This window comes from Dendrobates tinctorius, unplaced genomic scaffold (genome assembly GCF_039654945.1).
Source record: "Dendrobates tinctorius isolate UK_male_01 unplaced genomic scaffold, ASM3965494v1 ptg000011l, whole genome shotgun sequence".
Lineage (NCBI taxonomy): Eukaryota > Metazoa > Chordata > Amphibia > Anura > Dendrobatidae > Dendrobates > Dendrobates tinctorius.
Window position 1 is genome coordinate 35,737,705 of NW_027361679.1, and position 24,205 is coordinate 35,761,909.

General features: G+C 43.8%; 1 protein-coding gene across 1 annotated transcript in view; it reads left to right on the forward strand.

Annotated features, from left to right (window-relative positions):
* LOC141101673 (probable E3 ubiquitin-protein ligase HERC6) overlaps positions 1-24,205 on the forward strand; it is a 172,558-nt gene that overhangs the window by 21,568 nt on the left and 126,785 nt on the right. The window contains exons 2-5 of the mRNA XM_073590923.1: positions 5,662-5,821; positions 12,212-12,288; positions 13,826-14,053; positions 14,154-14,248. Of these exons, the coding sequence (XP_073447024.1) occupies positions 5,662-5,821; positions 12,212-12,288; positions 13,826-14,053; positions 14,154-14,248 (560 nt within the window). The remainder of the gene's footprint in view (positions 1-5,661; positions 5,822-12,211; positions 12,289-13,825; positions 14,054-14,153; positions 14,249-24,205) is intronic.

Here is a 24,205-nt window from a genome sequence, read left to right on the forward strand (position 1 = left end):
AAAGCAAAAGAAAATCGCTATCTCCGATAACGCGAGGAAGGATTGTTTTCTCGTTACTCAGAGGTACATTGTGATACCCCTTGTCTGAGCTTTGGACGTTAAAAAAGACTCTTTTGAAATTTGAGGCCTTCTCCCGACATTTTACTGCAAGGACGCCATCTTGGTCCGTGAATGAAAAAATCCTCTCCCTCCATCACCCACCGGCAGTCCTTGTCCTCAGAAAAAGTGTCTCCACACTTGTCTACCACATTTTAAAGATTTATATTGTCTTTTGGAGATATTTTTACAAAAATCCTGTCATATACCAGCTGGTTGGCAGAAGGATACAAAATAGTCCTCACCCTGTGCCTATCCTGACAGGATTTCTCTCACTGCATAATAAAAGACATTGACTTTTTCTGGAAACTCTTTTTAACTGTTTTGGACCTTTTGGAAGTCCCAGGGTGACCTAATTTACCTATATTCCCCGGTTTTATATGGGGCAGCAGACGCCATAATGGTCGCGGAGGGATCTATTTCTTCTCACCGTCCTCTCTCATGAGTGCCATTTTTTGGCATAAAATATCTGAGAGGTGGAAGGACACAAAATAGTCCATGATCTGTGCCTATTTCTATGGTAAGATTACCTGCCACATATTAAAATAGACTACATTTATCTGGAAAGTCCCTTTACCTATCGGGATCCTTTATAAGTACCAGTGTGACCACATTTACTTATATTTCCCGGTTTCGTGTGGTACTGTGGAAGTTACTGCATAAGTGGAGGGATCTACATCTCACCAGCGCACTCCCCCCTAAGCACTGTATTCCCGGCATATTAGAGCTGTTGGGCGGGGGGATTCAAAATAGTCCCTAAGTAACACTTTCATGGAGGATCCGCTTACAGATTATTAAAGATTGCTAATTTTACTTGAAGGGTCCCCCCATTTGCAATAGCTCACTAAAAAATCCCGGTGTGCCTGATTTTAACCACACTCATCTCTAGTTCTGGGCACAGCTGTGGGTGCTACGACGGAGGCGGAAGGATCCGTATCTCATTAGTAGCATTATAGCTGCAGGGCGGAAGGACATCAAATAGTCCCGAGTTAATACCGATTTGTGGTGTGAGAGCCCTGGTTAATAATAAAAAGTACTCTGACTTTATCCGAGAAGTGCCCCCACCAGTGCTGGACCTGTAAATTACTCTTGCCTGCTTCTAGTTACCTCCGCTCTTCACCGCTCCTGTGCGGCTCCATTGGGGTGACGATAGAGGCGGAGGAATCTGCCTTTCTTCAGCGGTGCCATATATCAGCTGTCGGCTCACCTGTTGCATATTCTATGAGCGGGGCCTGACGTCACTGAGCTCTGTGTGAAGTCTTGCCGCCTGCTGCTGCCGCAATGAAGTCAAAGAGAGAGCGCGTCTAGACCGGCGCGCAGTTTAAAATGGATTTTACTGTATAAAACACCCAATATTAAAAGTGCCATCTGACTTTGCAGTTTATTTCATTCCTCACAATCCCCTTTTATGAAAAGGCATAGGAAGACGCAAGAGTTCTCTATATTTTAAACGTTTATTCAGTGAAGAGTGCTTTGTTTAGTATTCAGCACGCAAAACTCTAATATACATAGCGGTCTCCTATAATAATCAATCTTAGTGCGTATTTATTTCACTCTTCCCATTTTACTGGAGAGGTACTTATTTTTATAATAAAAACAACACTATTAATAGCAATAAACTAAACTAAAGAAAAAAGGAGGGGTGGAGTAGGAAAAGGACTGAAGAGTAGACGATTAAACTCTTTTAATATAATCCCTGCGAAACAGGATAAAAAAAAAAAAAGGGACACATGATGAGTCACAAGTCCACTCCCGTGTCCAAGTCAACGAAAGTGCCTCCTATGACCCCTCAAAGAGCACAAAAATTTCAGGACACCTATAGTCCTCACTTTAAAGATCAAGTGGATCTCGTCAACCCATTTAAGGCCAGATCTCATAAAGAGGACATGAACACATCTCTCTCATCAAAAAGGAAAAATCCTGGTAAAAAATCTGAAAAATTTACTTCATCAGTAGACGCTTCAAGTTCTGAATCTAGAGACAATTCACCAACCTTTTCTCCAGAAATGTCAAAACTTAAGATGGATAACACCAACCCTTCTTCTACCCAAAAACTGGACGTCAAATCCATCCACTCTTACATGGACACACTTGCCCAGAAAATTACGACTAGTATGACCCAAACATTTGAAAACCAAACTAAAATTTTACAGTCTACTTTAGATAAATTCAGTAACAGATTAGACAACCACGAAAAACGGCTAATTGAAGTGGAAGAACATACTGACGATTTATCAAAAGTCACTCATGACCTCAAATCTGACCTTCACAGACTCAAAATTAAAGTTGCAGATATGGAAGACAGGAATAGAAGGAATAACTTGAAAATAAGAGGAATACAAGAATCTATTTCACCTGATAAACTAGAAGACTTCGGCAAGACAATTTTCAAAAAATTACTACCGGCACTTACAGACCAAGATCTCATCATAGATAGGATCCACAGACTTCCCAAACCACGGAATATTGATAAAGATCTTCCTAGAGATACCATCTTAAGGGTACACTTCTTCAAGATCAAGGAAAAAATTCAGAAGTCGCTTAAGGATCTAGGAGACTTTCCAGAACCCTATGCTCACCTCCAGCTATTTACGGATCTTCCAAAGGAAACGATTGAAGGAAGAAAGTCTTTTAAGCCAGTCACCTCCACCTTGAGGGAAAATAATATCAAGAGTCGAACGTATGAAATATATATCTTATGGGAATCAGAAAGTGTGCGAACATATAAATCCCTTAAAACGAATTATTTATTTTATACATTAAAAAACACCTATCCCAGTGAAAAATGGCCAATGCCAAAAATAACCAGTCCTACGCTGGGATGCTACATAGCCCTATTCTAAGGCTCACTGATACCTTCCTAGCCGTGGAGGTTGGCACCCTAAAAACGAGAATTGGCGCCCCCACTCAACGTGGACTATCCCTCACTCCCCTACCAGTCCCTATTCAGACAGGAGGGAAAACAATCTGATAGTGCAGAAATGAAACTTCAAAATGCCCTAAGCTCAAGCAAAACCTCAAAACAATGTTGTCCTGATAGAACCCCCACACAAGGGTATATTAACCAATAAATTGCTTGTCATATGCAGGTATGCCCTTCTGATATTATAGCAATGAACATTAAAGTTGCCTTAGGCTACAGTACAGGCTGCATCATCTGGGTATCATATATGGATATGACGTTTATTGATTGATCCTCCTAATGAACCGCTACAGGCGGGGAAACGCGTCGGGGTTGACCTGCACATGATAAGTGACTTTGTTTATTATACTATGATTCTGAATATACCCTTGAGAGGGGCTAATTTGTATTATCTGTCTGTTGGACATATTAGTCTGTCACATATGGTCATGATGTTGAGGTATTAGATTTTTTATCTTTAATAGTATCCTGGGGTCCTACTGTAGCCTAAGGCAACTTTAATGTTCATTGCTATAATATCAGAAGGGCATACCTGCATATGACAAGCAATTTATTGGTTAATATACCCTTGTGTGGGGGTTCTATCAGGACAACATTAATTGTTTTGAGGTTTTGCTTGAGCTTAGGGCATTTTGAAGTTTCATTTCTGCACTATCAGATTATTGTTTTCCCTCCTGTCTGAATAGGGACTGGTAGGGGAGTGAGGGATAGTCCACGTTGAGTGGGGGCGCCAATTCTCGTTTTTAGGGTGCCAACCTCCACGGCTAGGAAGGTATCAGTGAGCCTTAGAATAGGGCTATGTAGCATCCCAGCGTAGGTCTGGTTATTTTTGGCATTGGCCATTTTTCACTGGGATAGGTGTTTTTTAGGGAAAATAATATCCCCTATAAATGGGGCTTTCCACTTAAACTCTTGGTAATCTACAAAGGAAAGACGACCGTCCTATTCTCGCCTAAGGAAGGAAGAGATTTCCTGTCCTGCTACAAGCTACCTGACCGACATAGAAACTCCAACTCTCAAGACCCCAGGCCTTCTTCAGAGAAGGGATGATCCAATGGAGAGACTGTGTCTACATACTTACCTTGTTAAAAGGTCTCCCTACACTTCTTGATTATTTATTCAGTGTATTATATTGCTTATTATTCTACTTTCCACAGGTTTTCTTACTTCTCTACTACTTTATGGACTCATATATTACATGAGATTATTTTCCTTTTAGAAACAGTGTTGTTACGACTGACAGCTAAAGGATGCCTCCAATGGGATCCTTACACAAACTTTCCCCACTAAGGAATTAGAGCCTACTGGCTAGGCTCTTTCTGAAGGACAATTTTGTTCTTACTGTTTTTGTGCTTTTTTGTTTTTTGTTTGCAAACAGGTCTTTTGTTTTAAGGTTTTCATTAACTAAGTTCTACAAAAGGTAGGTGCACTCTGGTTTCCGCATTTCCTCTACCTTGCGGCGCTGGAGTCCTGGGTTCAAATCCCACCAAGGACAACATCTGCAAGGAGTTTGTATGTTCTCCCTGTGTTTGCATGGGTTTCCTCCGGGTACTCCGGTTTCCTCCCACATTCCAAAAACATACTGATAGGGAATTTAGATTGTGAGCCCCATCGGGGACAGTGATGATAATGTGTGCAAACTGTAAAGCACTGCGGAATATGTTAGCGCTATATAAAAATAAAGATTATTATTATTATTTACTAGCTGAAGAGCCTGGGCATAGTATCTAACTGTGGTTAGTTATAGCAAATTATAATTATCCTCCATCCCATAGTCCCATGTTCATATACCCATCATACATGTCCTCCATCCCATAGTCCCATGCCCATATACCCATCATACATATTCTCTATCCCATAGTCCCTTGCCCATATACCCATCATACATATTCGCCATCCCATAGTCCCGTGCCCATATACCCGTCATACATATCCTCCATCCCATAGTCCCGTGCCCATATACATATCCGCCATCCCATAGTCCTGTGCCCATATACATATCCGCCATCCCATAGTCGAGTGCCCATATACCCATCACACATCCTTCATCTCATAGTCCCATGCCCATATACCCGTCATACATATCCTCCATCCCATAGTCCAGTGCCCATATACCCATCATGCATCCTCCATCCCATAGTCCCGTGCCCATATACCCATCATACATATCCTCCATCCCATAGTCCAGTGACCATATACCCATCACACATCCTCCATCCCATAGTCAAGTCATAGGGCTTGCAACCTATGATGACATCAGCGTCGCCATGGCAACCATTATGACATCATAATGAGGGCGGGGCTTGATACACACACTGTTTCCCCATTATGTAGATAGGGGCAAAATTGTTTGGTGAATTGGAACGCGCGGGGTTAAAATTTCACCTCACAACATAGCTTAGGACGCTCTCGGGGTCCAGACGTGTGACTGTGCCAAATTTTATGGCTGTAGCTGCGACGGTGTGGATGCCAATCCCGGACATACATACATACATACATACACACACTTGAGCTTTATATATAAGAGATCTATATGTATACTATAATTTTAATGCAATCAATATAAAAGTTTGATTTAAGCAATATATCCTTTTCTGATGATTTTCCCTTTTAATAGTGGTTCATGTCATTATTCATTACAGAGCAAATATATTCCCTGGAAGCCCAGACAATTTTGGATGTGAGCTGTGGCTTTAACCATTCTGTGGCAATTTGTAATGAAGGCAACATATTCACCTGGGGTCAAGGATCAGAAGGACAACTAGGATCAGGACAATTTCCTCAGCAGTCTCCTATTCCTAGGTACACTATTATTATTATTATTATACATTTATATAGCAGCATTTATTCCATGGCGCTTTACATGTGAAATAATCCTGACCAGCTTCTGTATTTGGTTCTTTTATGCTACGTCCACACAGTTAGTAATTCAAAAGCCGGCAGCGCTTTGGACACAGTGGACATGTGCTGTGTCCAAAGTGCTGCCGGCTTTTGAACGAAGGGGATTCCGCATGTGTTCATTAAAGCGTGTGCAATCACCGCATCCAATACATTGTGTGCGTGAAATTTATCTTGCGAGGACTCGCGTCTCTGCTAGATAAATAGACGTGCTGTGGTCTGGAAGGACGCCGCATGTCCATCTCTGTGGGTGCGGCCGTCTGTGCACGCATAGTGGACATGGGATTTCTTGAAGTACCATCCACTATGCTGTAACATCTGGACGCTGCGGGTTGGACGCTGCGGATGTACACAGCGTCCAACCCGCAGCGTTTACTGACTATGGGATCATACCCTTAGTGTCAGAGAGAAAGCAAAGACTAAGGCTGGGCTCCTATTGCGTTGGTGCCATGCGTTTAACGCATCCGTTACTAAGTAGCACTAACGCTATGTAACTGATGCGTTAATGCACCCATTGGCCGCCATTACAGTAGCACAACCTAACCGTCAAATTCAGCATGCGTTAGCGATGTTGCGTTACTTTGTGGTGCATCCTCGAACGCGGTCTACCGCGTTTTCGGGTGTGTTAGGTCTAACGCACAGCGAACGGACACGTTCGCTGTGCATAGACCTGTATTGCTACCGCATGGTAACAAAATGCTACCATGCATTAGAGCATGCGTTAGCGCTATCGGTAAAAAGATTCCAAGAAGGACATCAGCGTTAGCGCATCCGTTTAACAGATCCGTTAAGCGGATGCCACTAACGCAATGGGAACCTAGCCTAACATGGTACAGTACCTATTCTATGTTGGTGTGTAAAAAATTATAAAGTGTTTTCAGATTTCTAGCCATACTTTGCTATACTGTAACCCACTAGAGTCTGTACCTCTGTGATAGTGTTAGGGTGTGAAGTTGGGGAATGACTGTCATGAAAATCCACCCTTTTCTCACCATGGAAATGGAAACAACAAAAACCCTCACTGTAGCATTGATCCACTCCCACCTGGATTACTGCAACGTTCTATTAATTGGCCTCCCCATTACTCGACTATCCCCTCTCCAGTCCATACTTAATGCAGCAGCCAGGGTCATCTATCTGGCTAATCAGTACTCGGACACGTCCGCTCTTCGCCTGTCCTTACATTGGCTGCCCATTCTTTATAGGATCCAATTCAAAGTACTTGTTCTCACCCACAAAGCTCTCCAGAGTGCAGCACCCCCCTACATCTCCTCCCTCATTTCTGTCTGTCGGCCTAACCGACCGCTGCCCTGTCATGATCCATGCTGGATCATGACTGATAAAAAGCACAGGTAACCTTTTTTTTCTGTGCTTAAGGCTAGTTTCACACTTGCTTTTTTTTGCAGCGCGTTTTTCCCGCAAAAAAACGCATTGAAAAAACGCATACATAAGCATACAACTGCTGCGTTTTTTTCAAGCATTTTTATGAGCATGCATGAAAAAAACGCAGCGTTTTTATGCGTTTGTATGCATTTTTAGCGCGTTTTTACCGCGTTTGCGTTTTTTTCCAACATTTTTAGGTGGCCCCTCACACTACCCAAACCATGACTTTACTAACCCTAACCCTGACCCTAACCCTAACCCTGACCCTAACCCTAACCCTGACCCTAACCCTTAACCAAATCATACTTAACCCTAACCCAAACCCTAAACCCTAACTAACCCTAACCCTAACCCTAACCCTGACCCTAACCCTAACCCTGACCCTAACCCTAACCCTAACCCTGACCCTAACCCTTAACAAAACCATACTTAACCCTAATCCTGACCCTAACCATGACCCTAATCCTTAACAAAACCATACCTAACCCTGACCCTAACCCTAACCCTAACCCTGACCCTGACCATAACCCTAACCCTAAACCCCCTTAACTAACCCTAACTCTAACCCAAACCCCTAAATTCCATGGTTTAAAAAAAAAAACGCATATGCAAAAAAACGCATACATGAGCATGCCAGTGCGCACATATGCGCATCCATAGGCTATAATGGCCATTTTTAGCGCAAAACGTGCGCATATGTGCGCATGCGCTTTTTTGCAGGGCCAAAAAATGCAACATGCTGCGTCTGGAAAATCCAATCGCACACCCCAAAAAAACGCAGCGCATGAAAATCGCATACATGCGCTGACCAGTGCGCAGGTATGCGCACCCATGTTAAATATAGGGGAAAAAACGCATGCGCAGGTGTGCGTTTTTTTCCAGCGCTAAAAAACGCAAATGTGAAACCAGCCTAAGTGTGGTTTTTGCTCCCGGTGGCCATTAGGATTATTGCACTGTGGTGTCGTTTGTTCAAGTTTGCCCCCGGTGGTGGTGAGCGTCATTGCACTCTGTTTCTTTAGTTAAGTGCATGATTATAATGCAGGTGTGATTGCTGGCTCTGTTATAAAAGAGTCACAGGTGTTGCAATCAGCGTTGGTGATAGTGTTCATTTCAACCATCCTTGGTGGAGGAAGGAGCTGGAGAGCGTTCCTTGCAGCACTGTCTTAGCCCTGGTGTGGAAGGAGTCATAGGGGATTTCCTTGTAGCTCTGACAGAGCTTGGTGGCAGCGATTCAGGAGGAGAGCTGCATGCTGGTGGTGGACTCTCTTGCCAGGAGCAAGTGCAACAGAGTAAAGCTAAGTGGTGTTTCCCTGTTTGTGTTTTTCCTTAGTGTGTATTAGTACAGCGGTGGGGCCAGTGCCTGCGCCACCCAGCTCCCTAGCAAGGGATAGGTGTAGGGTGTGCTAGGGCGACAGGTATCCTGAGCGGCGCCCGGTGCGGAACCGGCATAGGGAACGTTAGGAGCGTTAGGGTCACTGACTCAGGGGAGTGCAGGAGGTCTCCACGTCCCCTGTCGCTATCGCAGGGCCCACCGTTGTAACTGTTTCCCTACCCCTTGTCTTGTCGTTTTAGTTACCGGCCTGCGAGCCATGTCACACAGGACAGTATCACGTGCCGCGTCCTGTTGTTTTAGTTGCCGGCCTGCTGGTCGCGTCACACAGGACGGGTCCACGTGACATTATCACCAACCTCAACTTTTTTTTTCTGCTGAGCCATGGACCCAGTTCAGACCTTTGCCCAAATGCTGCAGACCCTTACTAATGAGATTAGGGGGCTGCGCGGAGGGTTGGTGCGGTAGCTGCGGCTGTTGGTGGGCTCTGGGGGCTTGGTTCAGGAACAGGCTCAGTTAGAACCCAAGATATCCCTCCCTGACAGATTTTCTGGAGGGAGAGATCAATTCTTGGTATTTCAACAAGCCTGTAAATTGTATTTCAGTCTGCGCCCTTGTTCATCAGGGAGTGAAGAGCAACGGGTGGGAATCATTATGTCCCTTCTTAAAGGGGATCCCCAATCCTTGGCCTTCTCCCTACCGGACGATTCTCCATCTTTAGAGTCCGTGAACGAGTTCTTTGCGGCTTTGACGCTTGTGTATGGGGATCCTGAGGGGGTCACCCTGGCGGAATCCCGAATCCGTAGGGGTAAACAGGGAGCGCGGTTCGCTGAGGAGTACTGCTCAGAGTTTAGGAGATGGGCCACTAATACTCAGTGGAATGACCCTGCACTTGGGAGTCAATTTGTGCAGGGTTTGTCTCCAAAGTTGCAAGATTCTTTGGTGCAGTACGCCGCCCCCAGGTCGCTGGAGGCCGCCATGTCCCTTGCCATCCAGGTGGATAGACACCTTAGGGAAAGACATATACAAAAAGTGCCCCCTGATGTCCTCAGTAGGGAGGAGGACCCACCAGTGCGGACGGAGGAACCCAGACAGCCCGGTGTTGTTGATACAAAAAAGGGGGTGTCTGCGGCTCATCGTGGTGGGGGGGTATGCTTTTCCTGTGTGAAGCCTGGCCATTTTCTGAGAGCCTGCCCAGTTCATGCCAAGTCTCCTGAAGAACCCATGCAAGTAGGAGGAGCTAGTTTGTATTCGGAGCTGCCTATGGTTCGGGGAGTGGTGTCGGCATGTTTGTACTGTGGGCAGACTGGTCATATCCTGAAGGCTTGCCCATTGCGCGCCAAATTATCTGTGCCATCTGAGAAGTCGCATTTCCCTGGTCGCTTGGTGGGAGGCGACCAGGGAGTATACATTTCCTCCATTTTGCCCTCCCAAAGTACCATGTCAGCAGAGGTCTTGGCTGGCGGGGTACCGGAGGTGATACCGGTGTTTGTGGACAGTGGAGCAGGAGTCAGTCTGGTGGATGCTCGCTTTGTCCAGACTCATGGTCTAAGGTGTAGGACGCTAGCCCAGCCTATAAACGTCCAAGCCATAAACTCTGTTCCACTGAGCCAGGGGAGCTTGACCAAGGTCGTAGAGAATATCCATCTGCGTATAGGACATCATGAGGAGTCCTTGTCATGCTACGTCTTGGAGGGAATGCCAGTACCTATTGTTTTAGGCCTTCCTTGGCTGAAGAGACACAACCCGGTAATAGATTGGCGGGCGAGGGAAGTGGTCAGCTGGGGGCACTCGTGTGAGGGCTGCTGCCTAGGAACTACTGTCTCTGCCATCTCTCTTCAACGGACCCCTTCCTCTCCGGTGAGGGCAGCAGATGTGCTGCAGGAGAGTAGGGGCAAGTCTCAACCCTCGCCATTGGCCAATCCTGGGAGGCGCAGACCTCGTGGTGAAAGGGGTTGGAGGATGGTGTACCCCTTGGTGAGGTGCGGGGGTGTGAGTGTGGGAACACACACATACACAACCTGTTCCCCAGGTCAGCGCTTCGGAGTTGTGTGTTGCCTCCAGAACATACGTTGCCAATACCAGCGGGCTCGTTTCTCATCAACCTGACAAGCAGGTAGTTGCTGGGGTGAACTCTGGGTCTGGGCATCCCCGCTGTAGGTGGTGCCCTGATGGGGAGCGGTCTTGAGGGTCCTGAGGCCCCTCATTAAGGGGGGGGTAATGTCATGATCCATGCTGGCTCATGACTGATAAAAAGCACAGGTAACCTTTTTTTTCTGTGCTTAAGTGTGGTTTTTGCCCCCGGTGGCCATTAGGATTATTGCACTGTGGTGTCGTTTGTTCAAGTTTGCCCCCGGGGGTGGTGAGCGTCATTGCATTCTGTTTCTTTAGTTAAGTGCATGATTATAATGCAGGTGTGATTGCTGGCTCTGCTGTAAAAGAGTCACAGGTGTTGCAATCAGCATTGGTGATAGTGTTCATTTCAACCATCCTTGGTGGAGGAAGGAGCTGGAGAGCGTTCCTTGCAGCACTGTCTTAGCCCTGGTGTGGAAGGAGTCATAGGGGATTTCCTTGTAGCTCTGACAGAGCTTGGTGGCAGCGATTCAGGAGGAGAGCTGCATGCTGGTGGTGGACTCTGTTGCCAGGAGCAAGTGCAACAGAGTAAAGCTAAGTGGTGTTTCCCTGTTTGTGTTTTTCCTTAGTGTGTATTAGTACAGCGGTGGGGCCAGTGCCTGCACCACCCAGCTCCATAGCAAGGGATAGGTGTAGGGTGTGCTAGGGTGACAGGTATCCTGAGCGGCGCCCGGTGCGGAACCGGCATAGGGAACGTTAGGAGCGTTAGGGACACTGACTCAGGGGAGTGCAGGAGGTCTCCACGTCCCCTGTCCCTATCGCAGGGCTCACCGTTGTAACTGTTTCCCTACCCCTTGTCTTGCCGTTTTAGTTACCGGCCTGCGAGCCGTGTCACACAGGACAGTATCACGTGCCGCATCCTGTTGTTTTAGTTGCCGGCCTGCTGGTCGCGTCATACAGGACGGGTCCACGTGACATGCCCTCTGCAAACGACTTTCGACTAACCTCTGCACTAATCTGTACCTTCCACTCCCGACTCCCAAGACTTCTCCCGGGCTGCGCCAACCCTCTCGAATGCTCTACCCCAAGAAATTAGGACTATCCACAATTTGCATAGCTTCAGGCACTCCCTCAAAGCACATTTGTTCAGAGCGGCCTATCATGTTCACTAATCAAAGTCATTCTATGTGTAAGTGTGCATTTGTAGTGAATGGGCTATCTCCATCCATCCCTCACTCCCTCAAGATGGCTGGACCATCATTGTAAATACACACCTGTACTTTGTATCTCCCCCACCTCATTGTAGATTGTAAGCTCTCATGAGCAGGGTCGTCTTATTATGCTTTAATTATGGAATTGTTAACGTTGTTACTTATGACTTGTGTTTTGAAACTGTTAAACTGTAAAGCGCTGTGGATTATGTTGGCGCTATATAAATAAAGATTATTATTATAACCTAATATGATAAAATTGTTTCAGTAATGATTGCCCATTTTATCATACCATAGGAAGATAACCGGATTGTCCGACATAAGAATAATACAGATATCTTGTGGACACTTCCATACAGTTGCCCTTTCAGAAGGTAAATAATCACCAAGCTTATATATATAGAATATATAACTTTTGAACACGCTTTAGATTCCATTATGGAAGGTTGTTGGTTGTAAGCTCTGTAGGTTCCTAGGGTCCATATTATACAGAGCTTTTTCCATGCTCATCCTTCTTATACTAAAATGATCACTACACTCATTCACTTTAATTCTTTCCTGGAAAATTGAAACAGGAACAAATTTAGAGAAAAAAGTTCCTCCACATCAATACATTAAAGTGCACCCCTATTTTGTGGTGGATCACGCTGGGAGTTTTCTACTCCTAGGGTGATCCACCGTGATTCTTATTCAACCAAGACAACCAAGGCATAGCAAGATGTCTCAAATCTTATCGTCAGTACTGCTCCTGTGCCACATCCCTTAGCATTTGTAAGGCCTCGCTCACATCTGCACAAACAAAAATCGCTCTGCTGTTGATACAGAAAAGTAGGACAAGTGTCATGCAAGTACAATGCAATTTTTCTCACCTAGAATCTGTATGTCATGCATATGCAATCTGTATGCAATGCGTTTTTAACATCATCTTTTACATACTGTAATTTTATGTAGTTTAAAGCTAGTTCACAAACTAATAAAGCAATAAAGCAATCTAATATACAAATACAGATAGATAGATAGATAGATAGATGTCACAAGTTCCCTACATATAGTAAACTAGTAACCATTAGTGTCTTTAATGTGGTACTAAAGGGTGTTTTTTTTAGGCTTATTTAACCTATTAAATAAATATTTTTTTTAAAATGATGTGGAGTCACCCCTATTTTTGATAACCAGCCAAGGTAAAGCAGACAACTATAACCATAGTTATTTTGCCCTTTCCAGACTAAAATTACAAGCCCGCAGCCGCTTCAGGATTGGCACATCACATTAGATGCGCCAATTCTGATGCTTTCCTTTCTATCCCATATCTATCTATCCCAAATCTTTCTATCTATCTGTCTATCTATCTATCCCATATCTATCTATCTATCTATCTATCTATCTATCTATCTATCTATCTATCTATCTTTCTGTCTATATATCTATTCTCTGTCTATATATCTATTCTATCTCAATATCTGTTCTATCTAATCTATTTTGATGGTTCACGGTGTGAATTTACTGTACTTGGCTGATGAAATGTCAGGTTTCCTTTGAGATAGCTGTGTAAAAATCGGGTGGCACACGAATGGTCCATGTGCCATGCATTTTTTTTCTCTCGCCCATTGACTTGCATTGGCGAGTCTTGTCCGATATATGCAGACAGTCGCAGCACGTTGTAATTTTTTTCTCATCCAGATTCCAGCTGAGAAAAAAAATCCCAGATCATTACTGACTCATTGAATACCAATAGTACAAGTGAAATCTGAGCTTTTATTGGATTGTACTCGTCTGATTTATACGCAAATGTGAAGTTTGAAATGTGAAGGCCTAAGGATCCAATCATTGATGCTTAGTTTTATTAATGTGGGATTTCACTTAGGTGTAGAACATGATATTCTTAATAGTATTCTTGCCATTATCTTTCAGATAGTAATGTTTTTTCTTGGGGAAAGAATGATGTCGGTCAACTTGGGCTGGGCAAACAGGTGCCTAATCAAGCAAGCCCTCAACTTGTGAAGTCTCTGAAGGGAGTCCCACTGGTTCAAGTCTCTGCAGGAGGTTCTCAGAGCTTTGCTCTGTCGATGTTAGGAATTGTGTTTGGATGGGGAAAGAATAATGCAGGACAAATAGGACTTCAGAGCGATACTTTAACAGGTAGATTGTGCTTATTGTCATATTCTTCATCTCGATGAATACTTAGTTGTAAGAGTTACCTTTGTGTTCTTTTTGTTTCTTTTTCTTTTGTTCTTATTAGCTGGTGTGTTTAAACCATATGCAGTAAGCTCTTTGAGAGATAAAGGTGTTATCTATATCAGTTGTGGAGATGAACACACGGCTGTATTAAGCAAGGTAAGTACGACATCTTATACTCGCTGTGCCGAATATCAGAATAGTTACTGTAATACCCGATACAGTAAAAATATTGAGAGCTTTCATGCTCCTAGAACATTGAATTCTGCAGTCGTATTATATAGCAGAATACGGTATGTTTAAGTGTATAATGATCATAGAAAACTTAATTCAAGACATCATGCAGTTGTAGTCAGAATAACAAGCTTAAGTATCTTCTCCAAACTCCATAATTGTCAAAAAAATAAATAAAAAGTATTATATTAGTAATACATCTATTGGCTAAATAGAAAAATGATATTTGCAAGCTTTCGGAGTACAGAGGCACCTTCCTCAGGAAAGTGTGCAAAGGAATGACCGAGATAACAGCACATTTAAAAGATGTTACAATAAAACATTTAGACATGGGGTGATATGTCATTGAGATAAGCAAAAGAGGTTTTTGTTACAGAGAGAAAGCCAACAAAAGGGCTTCAGTATTCAGAGATCTGGAGTCAGTCTGATGGAGCGAAGTCTATCCATGCAGTCTGCCAGGTGTTAGATTGAGTGCTTGGGCCAATGACTTGAATGTTATTTTCTTCCTCTGTCATTCCTAAAATAACCCTTCTATATTAATGCAGTTTTCCCAAAGTTATCCCCTATCGATAGGACAGGGAATACAGTCCTGCTCATTGGTATTGGCACCCATAAAGTTTAAGTATATAATGTGGAATATCTCCTGATAAAAATCAATCAAGTGAGTTTTTTTTGTATAGAGCACTCGTGTTAAATGCAAAAGAGCAAATGATAAACAATAATTTAAAAAAAAAAATAATTAGATGAAAAAATAGAAAAACCTAAAGCTGCTGTGACTCTGGTATTGGCAGCCTTTACATTAAATTGGTATGGAAACACATTTTGACTCCTCTGTGGTATTGACTTGCCTGTGGTAAATCAAAAATGAGAATCACCTGTGATTAATTGTTGGGGTCAATGTGACATGATTTAGCCAATGAATGATGACATCAGTGTTTTTAAAAAGCCATATGATAGGCCCTGTTCCTTTGTCACAATGGTGAACACAAAGGAGCTGAAGGTGTGCCAATAACGATGAGCAGGACTGTAACTTACTGATTGCTAGAAGTCCGACTTCTGAGAATTCCACTTGGAGGAAACACTTCTTGCTCCGTTGAGCATGTGTACCTCTGCCCCTTTTATTGTCTATGGGAATGTCAGAGAAAACCAAATAAAGAAATATTCTTGAATTTACTTTTCTTCTCATGCACGCAGCCACCCAACTTTAAAGGAACATATCATTAGAAAATTACCGATTATGCTAATCCCAGACTCCTGCAGGCAATTACATAATAATTACAATTATGTTTTATTATTATGTTTTAACCAAACTATGTGTGTTGTGGTTTTTGCTATAATTATCAAGTAAAAACTTGCCTCAGAGAGTAGAAAACCATTACCCCGAGTCATCAGTACAGTATACTGGCAGAGACACTGAGCTTTGGTTTGAAGATTAAAGTACTGCAAAAAAAGTGGTCTATAGGAGCGCTAAAGGAGAGGCAAAGACCAATAAAAAAGTTTAAAACTCAGCTTTTAATCTTCCTCCAATACCCACAACGCGTTTCCACGGTCACAGCCGTCTTCCTGAGGAATTCCACCTGAGGAAGACGGCTGTGACCGTGGAAACGCGTTGTGGGTATTGGAGGAAGATTAAAAGCTGAGTTTTAAACTTTTTTTATTGGTCTTTGCCTCTCCTTTAACGCTCCTATAGAACGCTTTTTTTTGCAGTACTTTACTAAATTTCCTCTTTTTGAGGACTAGCGGCAGGAGCAGCTTGAGGACAGTTGGGTGTGAGGGGACTTGCGGTTGCTGGGCGACACTTAAAAACTCCAGGATCTTTGGTACCGTACCTACGGCTGGGGCCGGCTACAGGATCACGTCCGGAAGCCGGCGAGAGACAGACCGAACAGGAGAGCGGAGTTTGCTGACAGCCACGTGCAGTGCCCTCCCTAGGTGAGAGGAGACGTTCCCCACCCACCACTAACGTTTACACCGGAGTTGTGCAAGGGTGGCACAACCCCCCAAGGTGAACACCCTGTTTATTTAGTTAGGGAAGCCAATTTTAACACAGGTACACTCATTGCGCCTCTCTTTCCATTTTTTTCTCCATTGGTTTGAAGATTGAGCGCTCCAGCCAAGTGACGTCTATAAAATCCATCACAGTCACTTCCAAGATCTGGGCTCAGTGTCTTGCGCAGTGAGCTTGGTGAGGCTGAGGTGCATTCACTTCAGCTCATTGCTCATGAACAATAAATATGGGAAGGGGAGAAATGGTTTTGACCTTAAATATTGGTGCAGTTCATAGACAAGGAGTGTGAAAGTTTTATTGTCCACTGATTGAGGGTTGTGATGCTCCACAATGTGTGTGCAGCAAATTACTTAAATCATTCCTGCTCTGACTGTGCCACAAGTTGTCATAAGTTTGTACTCCCAGACTCTTCTATCTCTCTTGAAGTTATCTTTCAATACTAATATTTTCATGTTCTTGATGCTGTGGTTATGCTAAAAAATATTTTGGCAACAGATAGATTTGTCCTTTATTGCTCATGTTTCTGTCATGGTTAGGACATGGTTAATGTCCTGTTCTCACAGGGTTAACTTTTGCCGGCCCCTCTTTGGATCTGGGAGGGGTATTTATACTCACTCCAGACTAGCATTCTCTGTCAGCTATACTGTTATTCTGGCTGTGTGTCTGACCGACCCCCCTGGTGTGCGTGTATTCTGCATGGCTTGTTTGATTCCCGTGTTTGACCCGGCCTGTTCCCTCACTCTGTACTCCGTCTCTCATTTTGGTACTATTGTCTTCTCCGGTTCTGACCTCCTGGCTCGGATATTGTTACTCCGTTGCAGTTTGTCCCTATTGTACCATCCATTGCCCGTTCTGGTTTTCTGATCTATTGCTACGTCTTGACTATTCGCTCTGTCTAACCCTTTGGTACTGTCCTGCTATCTCATGCTTTGACCTGGCTTGATCTGGTTTCTGTCTCTGTCTATGCCCCTTGGTAACATTGTCCTGTAGTTACCTTTCTAGGAGTTTCCCTGCAGCTCCTAGCTCTGTGGAGCTTAGGCCATGCCCCCAGCATTCACGTGCTTCAGGTCCTGGAGCATGTGTCGTCACCGCTGCTGCCCGCTCCACAGGTATCGTTGAGCACTGTTTTTGCACTCAGGATATGCGCACTGGCTCAGTGAGCAAGTGCAGTGCAGTGTTCCTGACAGTTTCCTGCACTTCAAAAACATCTCAAGAATTCAACCTTTTTTTTTTTTTTTTTAACCTCTGACAATTTCAAAAACTCTTACATTTGCTCTGATTCATACTCATCTGGACTACTGCAACTCTTTACTAGTTCATATCTCTTACTAAACCTTCCTTTCTTCAGTCCATCCTGAATGTAGTAGCTTGACTCATATTTCTGTACAGCCACTACACCAGTGTCCCCACTCTGTACCAGTCATTGCACTGATTATCCATCCGCTACAGAGTACAATATAAACGTATTACTCTTACCTACAAAGATCTCCACAGTTCTGCACCACCCTACATCTGCTTCCTCATCTCTGTCTATCACCCTACCCGTGCCTTCTGTTCCCTAAAACTAATATTTTATATAATCCGATCCTACTACTTCCACTCCCCCATCTTCAAGACATTTATTGTGCTTCTCCACTTCTCTGGAATACTACCTCAGCCAATTCAGTTAATTCCCAGTACTCATTGTTTAAATGTGCTCAAAAACACATTTCTTTAGGCTGGACTATCAACTCAACTCATTAATCTAACTATTCCTTGTTCTCCCTTCCTAACTTGTCCTCAAAATCTGGGTCATCCTATCATCAGATTCAATATCCTCCTTGCACTCAGTAGCACTTTGTATCTATACTCATACAGTGGCATGTAAAAGTTTGGGCACCACTGATCAAAATTACTGTTATTGTGAATACTTAGGCTATTTTCACATGTTGCGTTTTAGCTGCATTTTTTACGCAAATTTGAAGCTGCATTTTACAGTACCAGTAAAAGCTTTGAAATTTCTTGCACACATTGGGTTTTTTTGCTGACTGAATTGGAAAACTGCTGCGTTTTTGCAAACTGCAGCATTTGTCTTCTTTCAGCATTTTTGCACTGTTTTTTCACCCATAGAAAGCAATACACAGCAACACCGCAGGTTTCAGGTTTTACTGCATTTTTGTATCAAAAACCTAAGGAAGTTGTATCATTTTTTGGGGGGTGGGGGGGCACTAAACTTTATCAACATGCCCAAGAAACAATAAAAATGTGGCCAAAAAATGCAAGAAATAGGCAGCAAAAAAATTCAGCAGAAACGCAACAAAACCTGCAGTTTCTTTACTGACAAGAGAGGTTTTACGTGCAGAAAAAAAAGCAGCAAAACGCAACCTTTGAACATAGCCTTAAGTAATTTGAAAATTAAATGATCTCTAAAAGGGTTAAAGGTAATGATAACATATTTCCTTTGCATTTTAGGCAACAACAAAAATATATTGTCATTTTTTACATTTTAGAATTACAAAAATGAAAATGGGTCTATGCAAAAGTTTGGGCACTCTTGGGGATTTGTGAGCTCAGATAACTTTGACCAAGGTTTCAGACCTTAATTAGCTTGTTAGGGTTATGGCTTGTTCACTATATTGGTTAGGAAAAGCCAGGTGATGCAAATTTCCCAACTTTTAAAAACCCATCCTCTAATCTTGTGCCAAAAACCTGTAGCCATAGTTTCTTCTAAGCAGCTGCCTAGAACTCTGACAACGAAAATGGTGGAGGCCCATAAATCAGGAGAAGGCTATAAGAAGATAGCAATGCATGTTCAAGTTGCCCTTTCCTCAGTTTGAAATGTAATTAAGAAATGGCAGTTAAGAGGAACAGTGGAGGTCAAGATAAGGTCTGCAAGACCAAGCATAATTTCAGTGAGAGCTGCTTGTAGGATTGCTATAGAGGTAAAATCAGAACACCCGCTTGACTGCAAAAAAACCTTCAGAAAGATTTAGCAGACATTCTAATGTTAGGAGACACCTGCACAAATATGACTTTCATGGAAGAATCATCAAAAGAAAACCTCTCCTGAGTCCCCACCATAAAATTCAACGTTCTAAGTATGTAAAAGAACTTCTAAACAAGCCTGATACATTTTGAAAATAAGTCCTGTAAACCGATAAGGTTAAAATAGAACTGCTCGGCCACAATTATCAAAGGGTTCAATGGAGAAAAAAAGGCACAGAATTTCAGGAAAAGAACATCTCTACAACCATTAAGCATAGAGGTGGATTAATCATGCCATGGGGTTGTGTTGCAGCCAATGGTACGGAGAACATTTCATGGGTAGAGGGAAGAATGGATTTAATAAAATTTCAACAAATTACTGATGCAAAAATAACCATCTGTAAAAAAGCTGAAGTCGACAAGAGGATGGCTTCTACAAATAGATAATTATCCTAAACACACGTCAAAATCCACAATAGACTACCTGAAAAGGCGCAAGCTGAAGGTTTTACAATATTCCCTGATCTGAGCATCTTTGGAAATCTGTGGCTAGAACTCAAAATAGCAGTGCATGCAAGACGACCCAGGAATGTCACAGAACTGGAAGAATTTTCCAAGGAAAAATGGATGAAAATCCCTCAAACAAGAATTGAAAGAATCTTGTCTGACTACCAAAAGCATTTACAAGATGTGATACTTGCCAAAGGAGGTGCTACTAGGTACTAACCATGCAGGGTGCCCAAACTTTTGTATCGTCCCATTTTCCTTTTTTAATCTTTAAAATGTAAAAGATGAAAATATATATTTTTTTGCCTAAATTATAAAGGAAATGTCATCTTTAACTTTAAGCCTTTTAGAGATCATTTCTTCTTCAACTTGTGTGGGGAGGAGGACTCCCAAACAGTGAATGGGCAGGTACCCAGGGGACCGCCATCAGGGTTCCTGAGGGAACGATACTGGGAGGACAGTAAAAGGAAAGATTTGACTGACGTTGTCAGGGAAACAGGGGGCAGGGCAAGCTTAAAAGGAGCAGGGGGCACGCTGAAGTGGCAGTTGACAGAGAGCAGGACAACAGACAGGAAGCCGTGTGAGACAGAGAGGACCGAGGGAGCGAACGATGTGTTGTGGAGAGACCAAAAGGGGCCTGTGAAAGGAAAGCTGCGAACTCACCGACTAGTGACACGTAAGAGACTTGCTCCGGCGGCCACTCCCCGCATACGGTCACATAAGCCACTCGCGCTGCTTCCCACCCTGTTGTGACAAGGCGGCTACCTCAGGTGACCGCTGCAACGACAGACCATTCCTTCCTGCCCCCCTGCCTTCTCCCACAGCTGTGGCCCTGTCATCACCGGCCCCAGGGGACGTCACCTCGCTACAGGCAGCAGTAGAGGCCCCGTCCGGTTTGCTAAGGGACCCTGAGCAGAGGTTGGTGAACGGTTATATTTAGGGACTGCGTCATTACCGCGCCCCCTTCAGCAACGTTTTTTCAGGGCCTGTTGCGCTCCACTGGCATTGTTTCTTCAGGGCCTGTTGCACCCCACCGGCATCGTTTCTTCAGGACCTGTTGCGCCCCACTGACTCCGTATCTTCAGGGCCTGTTGCGCCCAACCGGCATCATTCCTTCAGGGCCTGTTGCGCCCCACCGGCATTGTTTCTTCAGGGCCTGTTGCGCCCCACCGGCATTGTTTCTTCAGGGCCTGTTGCACCCCACCGGCATCATCTCTACAGGGCCTGTCGAGCCCAGTTCCTTCCCGGAATATCGAGGCGTCAAGGCAGCCGCATCAGTGACCTCTACGCGGCCACGCTTGTGATCCTAACAGACCCCCTGGAAGGATAAGTACAATATAGGAGATAAGGACCCATAGTTTGGTCATACGTGGCCTATAGCACCCGGGCAAACCGCGTTAGTCGCATTTATATTAAGAAAGTGTTGTTAGGATTGTTGAGTCCCTGCGTGGACTGGTTATTGTTAACCCCTTTGGTTTGCTCAAGATAGCCCCAGCGGCTATAGTTTATAAAAGTTTATTCCACAAAACACACTCAGTCTCGTGTCTCGTCACTGCATCCTGCGAACCTGCTAGAACCCTACACTTGCTTAACTTAACTTGCATTAACAGAAGTTTTGACCAGGGGTGCCCACATTTTTACATGCCACAATAGATACTCACTGATGACCATTTCACGCAGCGTAATTTGAATGCCCCTATTTATTATATTGATGCCTGGACCATACAATACAAGCACTTTTTACCTTTTGTGTCACCCATATTTCCTCATAGATTGTAAGCTTGTGAGCAGGGCCTTTACACCTCTGAGTATTTGTTGAATTGTCTATTGTCCTGTAATGTCTGATAGTTTGTACATTCCCCCTCTGAATTGTAATGTCTTGGCCCTATAGAAATAAAATTATTTATTGTGTGGTGATCAAAATTCATCCATATTCTAAGCTTTTGTCCTGTCTCCCCTACATATTGATTCAAACTCGGACATTTAGTACATATAAATAAGTAGACCAGCACATTAGATGTGGTGCATCTGAAAGTAGCTGGAATCTTGTAGTCCTGGTGTACCGTAAGTTGGAAATTTTTATCTTGTCTGTCATTATGTACAGATAGGTTTTACATTTATTCTGGTGGCAGGGAAATGTTTCTTTTGTTGTTGGAGATGACAGGGAGCTACTGACAATAATGCTTCTCAGATTCGGAGGCTGCCAAAAAAAACAAAAGAGAGGGTCTCTAAATAAGGATTTTAATCTGACATCTATTTGTGATGCTCCTCTCAACACCTCCAGATTTGAATTGTAGGTAACTACTAGAGGTCCCTGGTTGCTTTCTTGCTTGGTTTTGTATTTTAGAAGATGGTTCCTTGACCCTCTGGTGGCTTTTGCTGTTTTTCTTAAACTACAATAGGAGCATTTTTCTACAACCTGAAAAAATGTAAAACTTGCCCTGTTGCACCATAACTAATGTGGTGTATTTAATTATATGTACCAAGTGTCTGAGAAGAGCTTAGAATAAGGATAAATTCTCATCACCACACAATACAAGAAAAAAGGACTAATCTACCTGCAGCCAAACATTTTTTATATCCCTGATCACAGCATCACGAACATGAAAATCTTAGTATTGAAAGGTAACTTCAAATCCCAGAGAGACAAGAGTCTGGGAGTACAAACTTATGACAACCTTTGACACACTCAGAGAGGGAATGAATGTGTCACATGGGTTTGTGTCTTTCTATATAAATTAAGGAATGTGTTCTTCAGACCTAGGTGTCAGTCAATGGACAATAAAACTTTCCTCATCTATAAACTGCTCCAATATTTACTGCCACAACTGTTTCTCCCCTTCCCAGATTGAAAGTTCTGCTTCAGGTCACTTGCCTTATTTACTGCACTTCTCCTGTGTTCTGTTGTGTATACGTAAGAAGATAGCCCTGACCAGGAGTACCTCTCTTGCGCTGGTTCCGGAACTGTCGAGGCTGTCACCATTGTTTCCCGGGGGAAAGCTTTCTGACCCGGACCAACCTTTGCACTCAACAGCAAGAGGCGGGTGTTTAATAAAAGGGGCTGTGCGCGGGAAAGGGAGAGGAGACTTGGTAGGAAGACCGAGCGCGCAGCAGGGAAAGGTTGGTGCTCCATGCCTCGAGCATCGTGATAGTGCAGGCCCACGCTGTAGATTCCCTGCATCTAGGGACACTGACTGTGGACAGCGATCTGCCATGTGCCCGTTGTCCACTGTGAACCGCTAGTTGCAGACTCTCCAGGCCGGTGGTTGCTGTGCTTGTGTCACCTAAGACTGGCCAGGTGACTCAGAACTGTGTAATTCTTCACCCGCCTGCTACGGCCAAGCTGAGTCACGCTCCAGCGATAACATTCCGTACGACAAATCGTGGATAAAGGACCCCGCTTAGGACAATGAGGACCCATCGCCATCACCGGGAACTGGACCCCCAACTTCTACAGGATGACACCGGAGACATCACGTGCCACTTTCGTGGGCTTCACCGTTAGAATCTACAGCTCTGCAGTCAGGAAGCCGACAGTCTGATAACTTAACCCTTTCATGAACAGTTAATAATAATAATTTTATCTCTATAGCGCCAACATATTCACAGTACTTTACATTATAGAGGGGACTTAAGACAGACAATAGACATTACAGCATAACAATAAACACAGATCAAAACAGATACCAAGAGGAATCAGGATGATGCTCGCAAGCTTACAATCTATGAGGGAAAAGGAGACATGAAAGGTGGATGGTAACAATTGCTTTCATTGTTCGGACCAGCCATAGTGTACGAATCGGGTGTTCCTGTAATGCTGAATGAACCAGTTAACAGCCTAAGTATATAACAGTACAGACACAGAGGGCTATTAAATGCATAAAGCATGTGAGAACATGATGCATGGAACCTGAATTTGGTAAAAATAAATTTTGAATGGGCCACACAGGGATAACTAGGTTAATTCATTGAGGCGGTAGGCCAGTCTTAACAAATGCGTTTTTAGGGCACGCTTAAAACTGTGGGGATTAATCATATCAACCTGGGTAGTGCATTCCAAAGAATTGGCGCAGCACGTGAAAAGTTTTGGAGACAGGAGTGAGAGGTTCTGATTATTGAGGATGTTAACCTCAGGTCATTAGCAGAATGGAGGACATGGGTAGGGTGGTAGACTGAGACAAGGGAGGAGATGTAGGGTGGAGATGGAGGGATGGAGATCTTTGTGGGTGAGGGTAATAAGTTTGTACTGGATTCTGGAGTGGATGGGTAACCAGTGTAATGACTGGTGCAAGGTAGAGGTATCGGTATAACGATTGGTGTGGAATATGATCCTGGCTGCAGCATTTAATTTATTCAAGACAGATTGGAGAGGGGAGATTTTGGTAAGAGGGAGGCCGATTAGT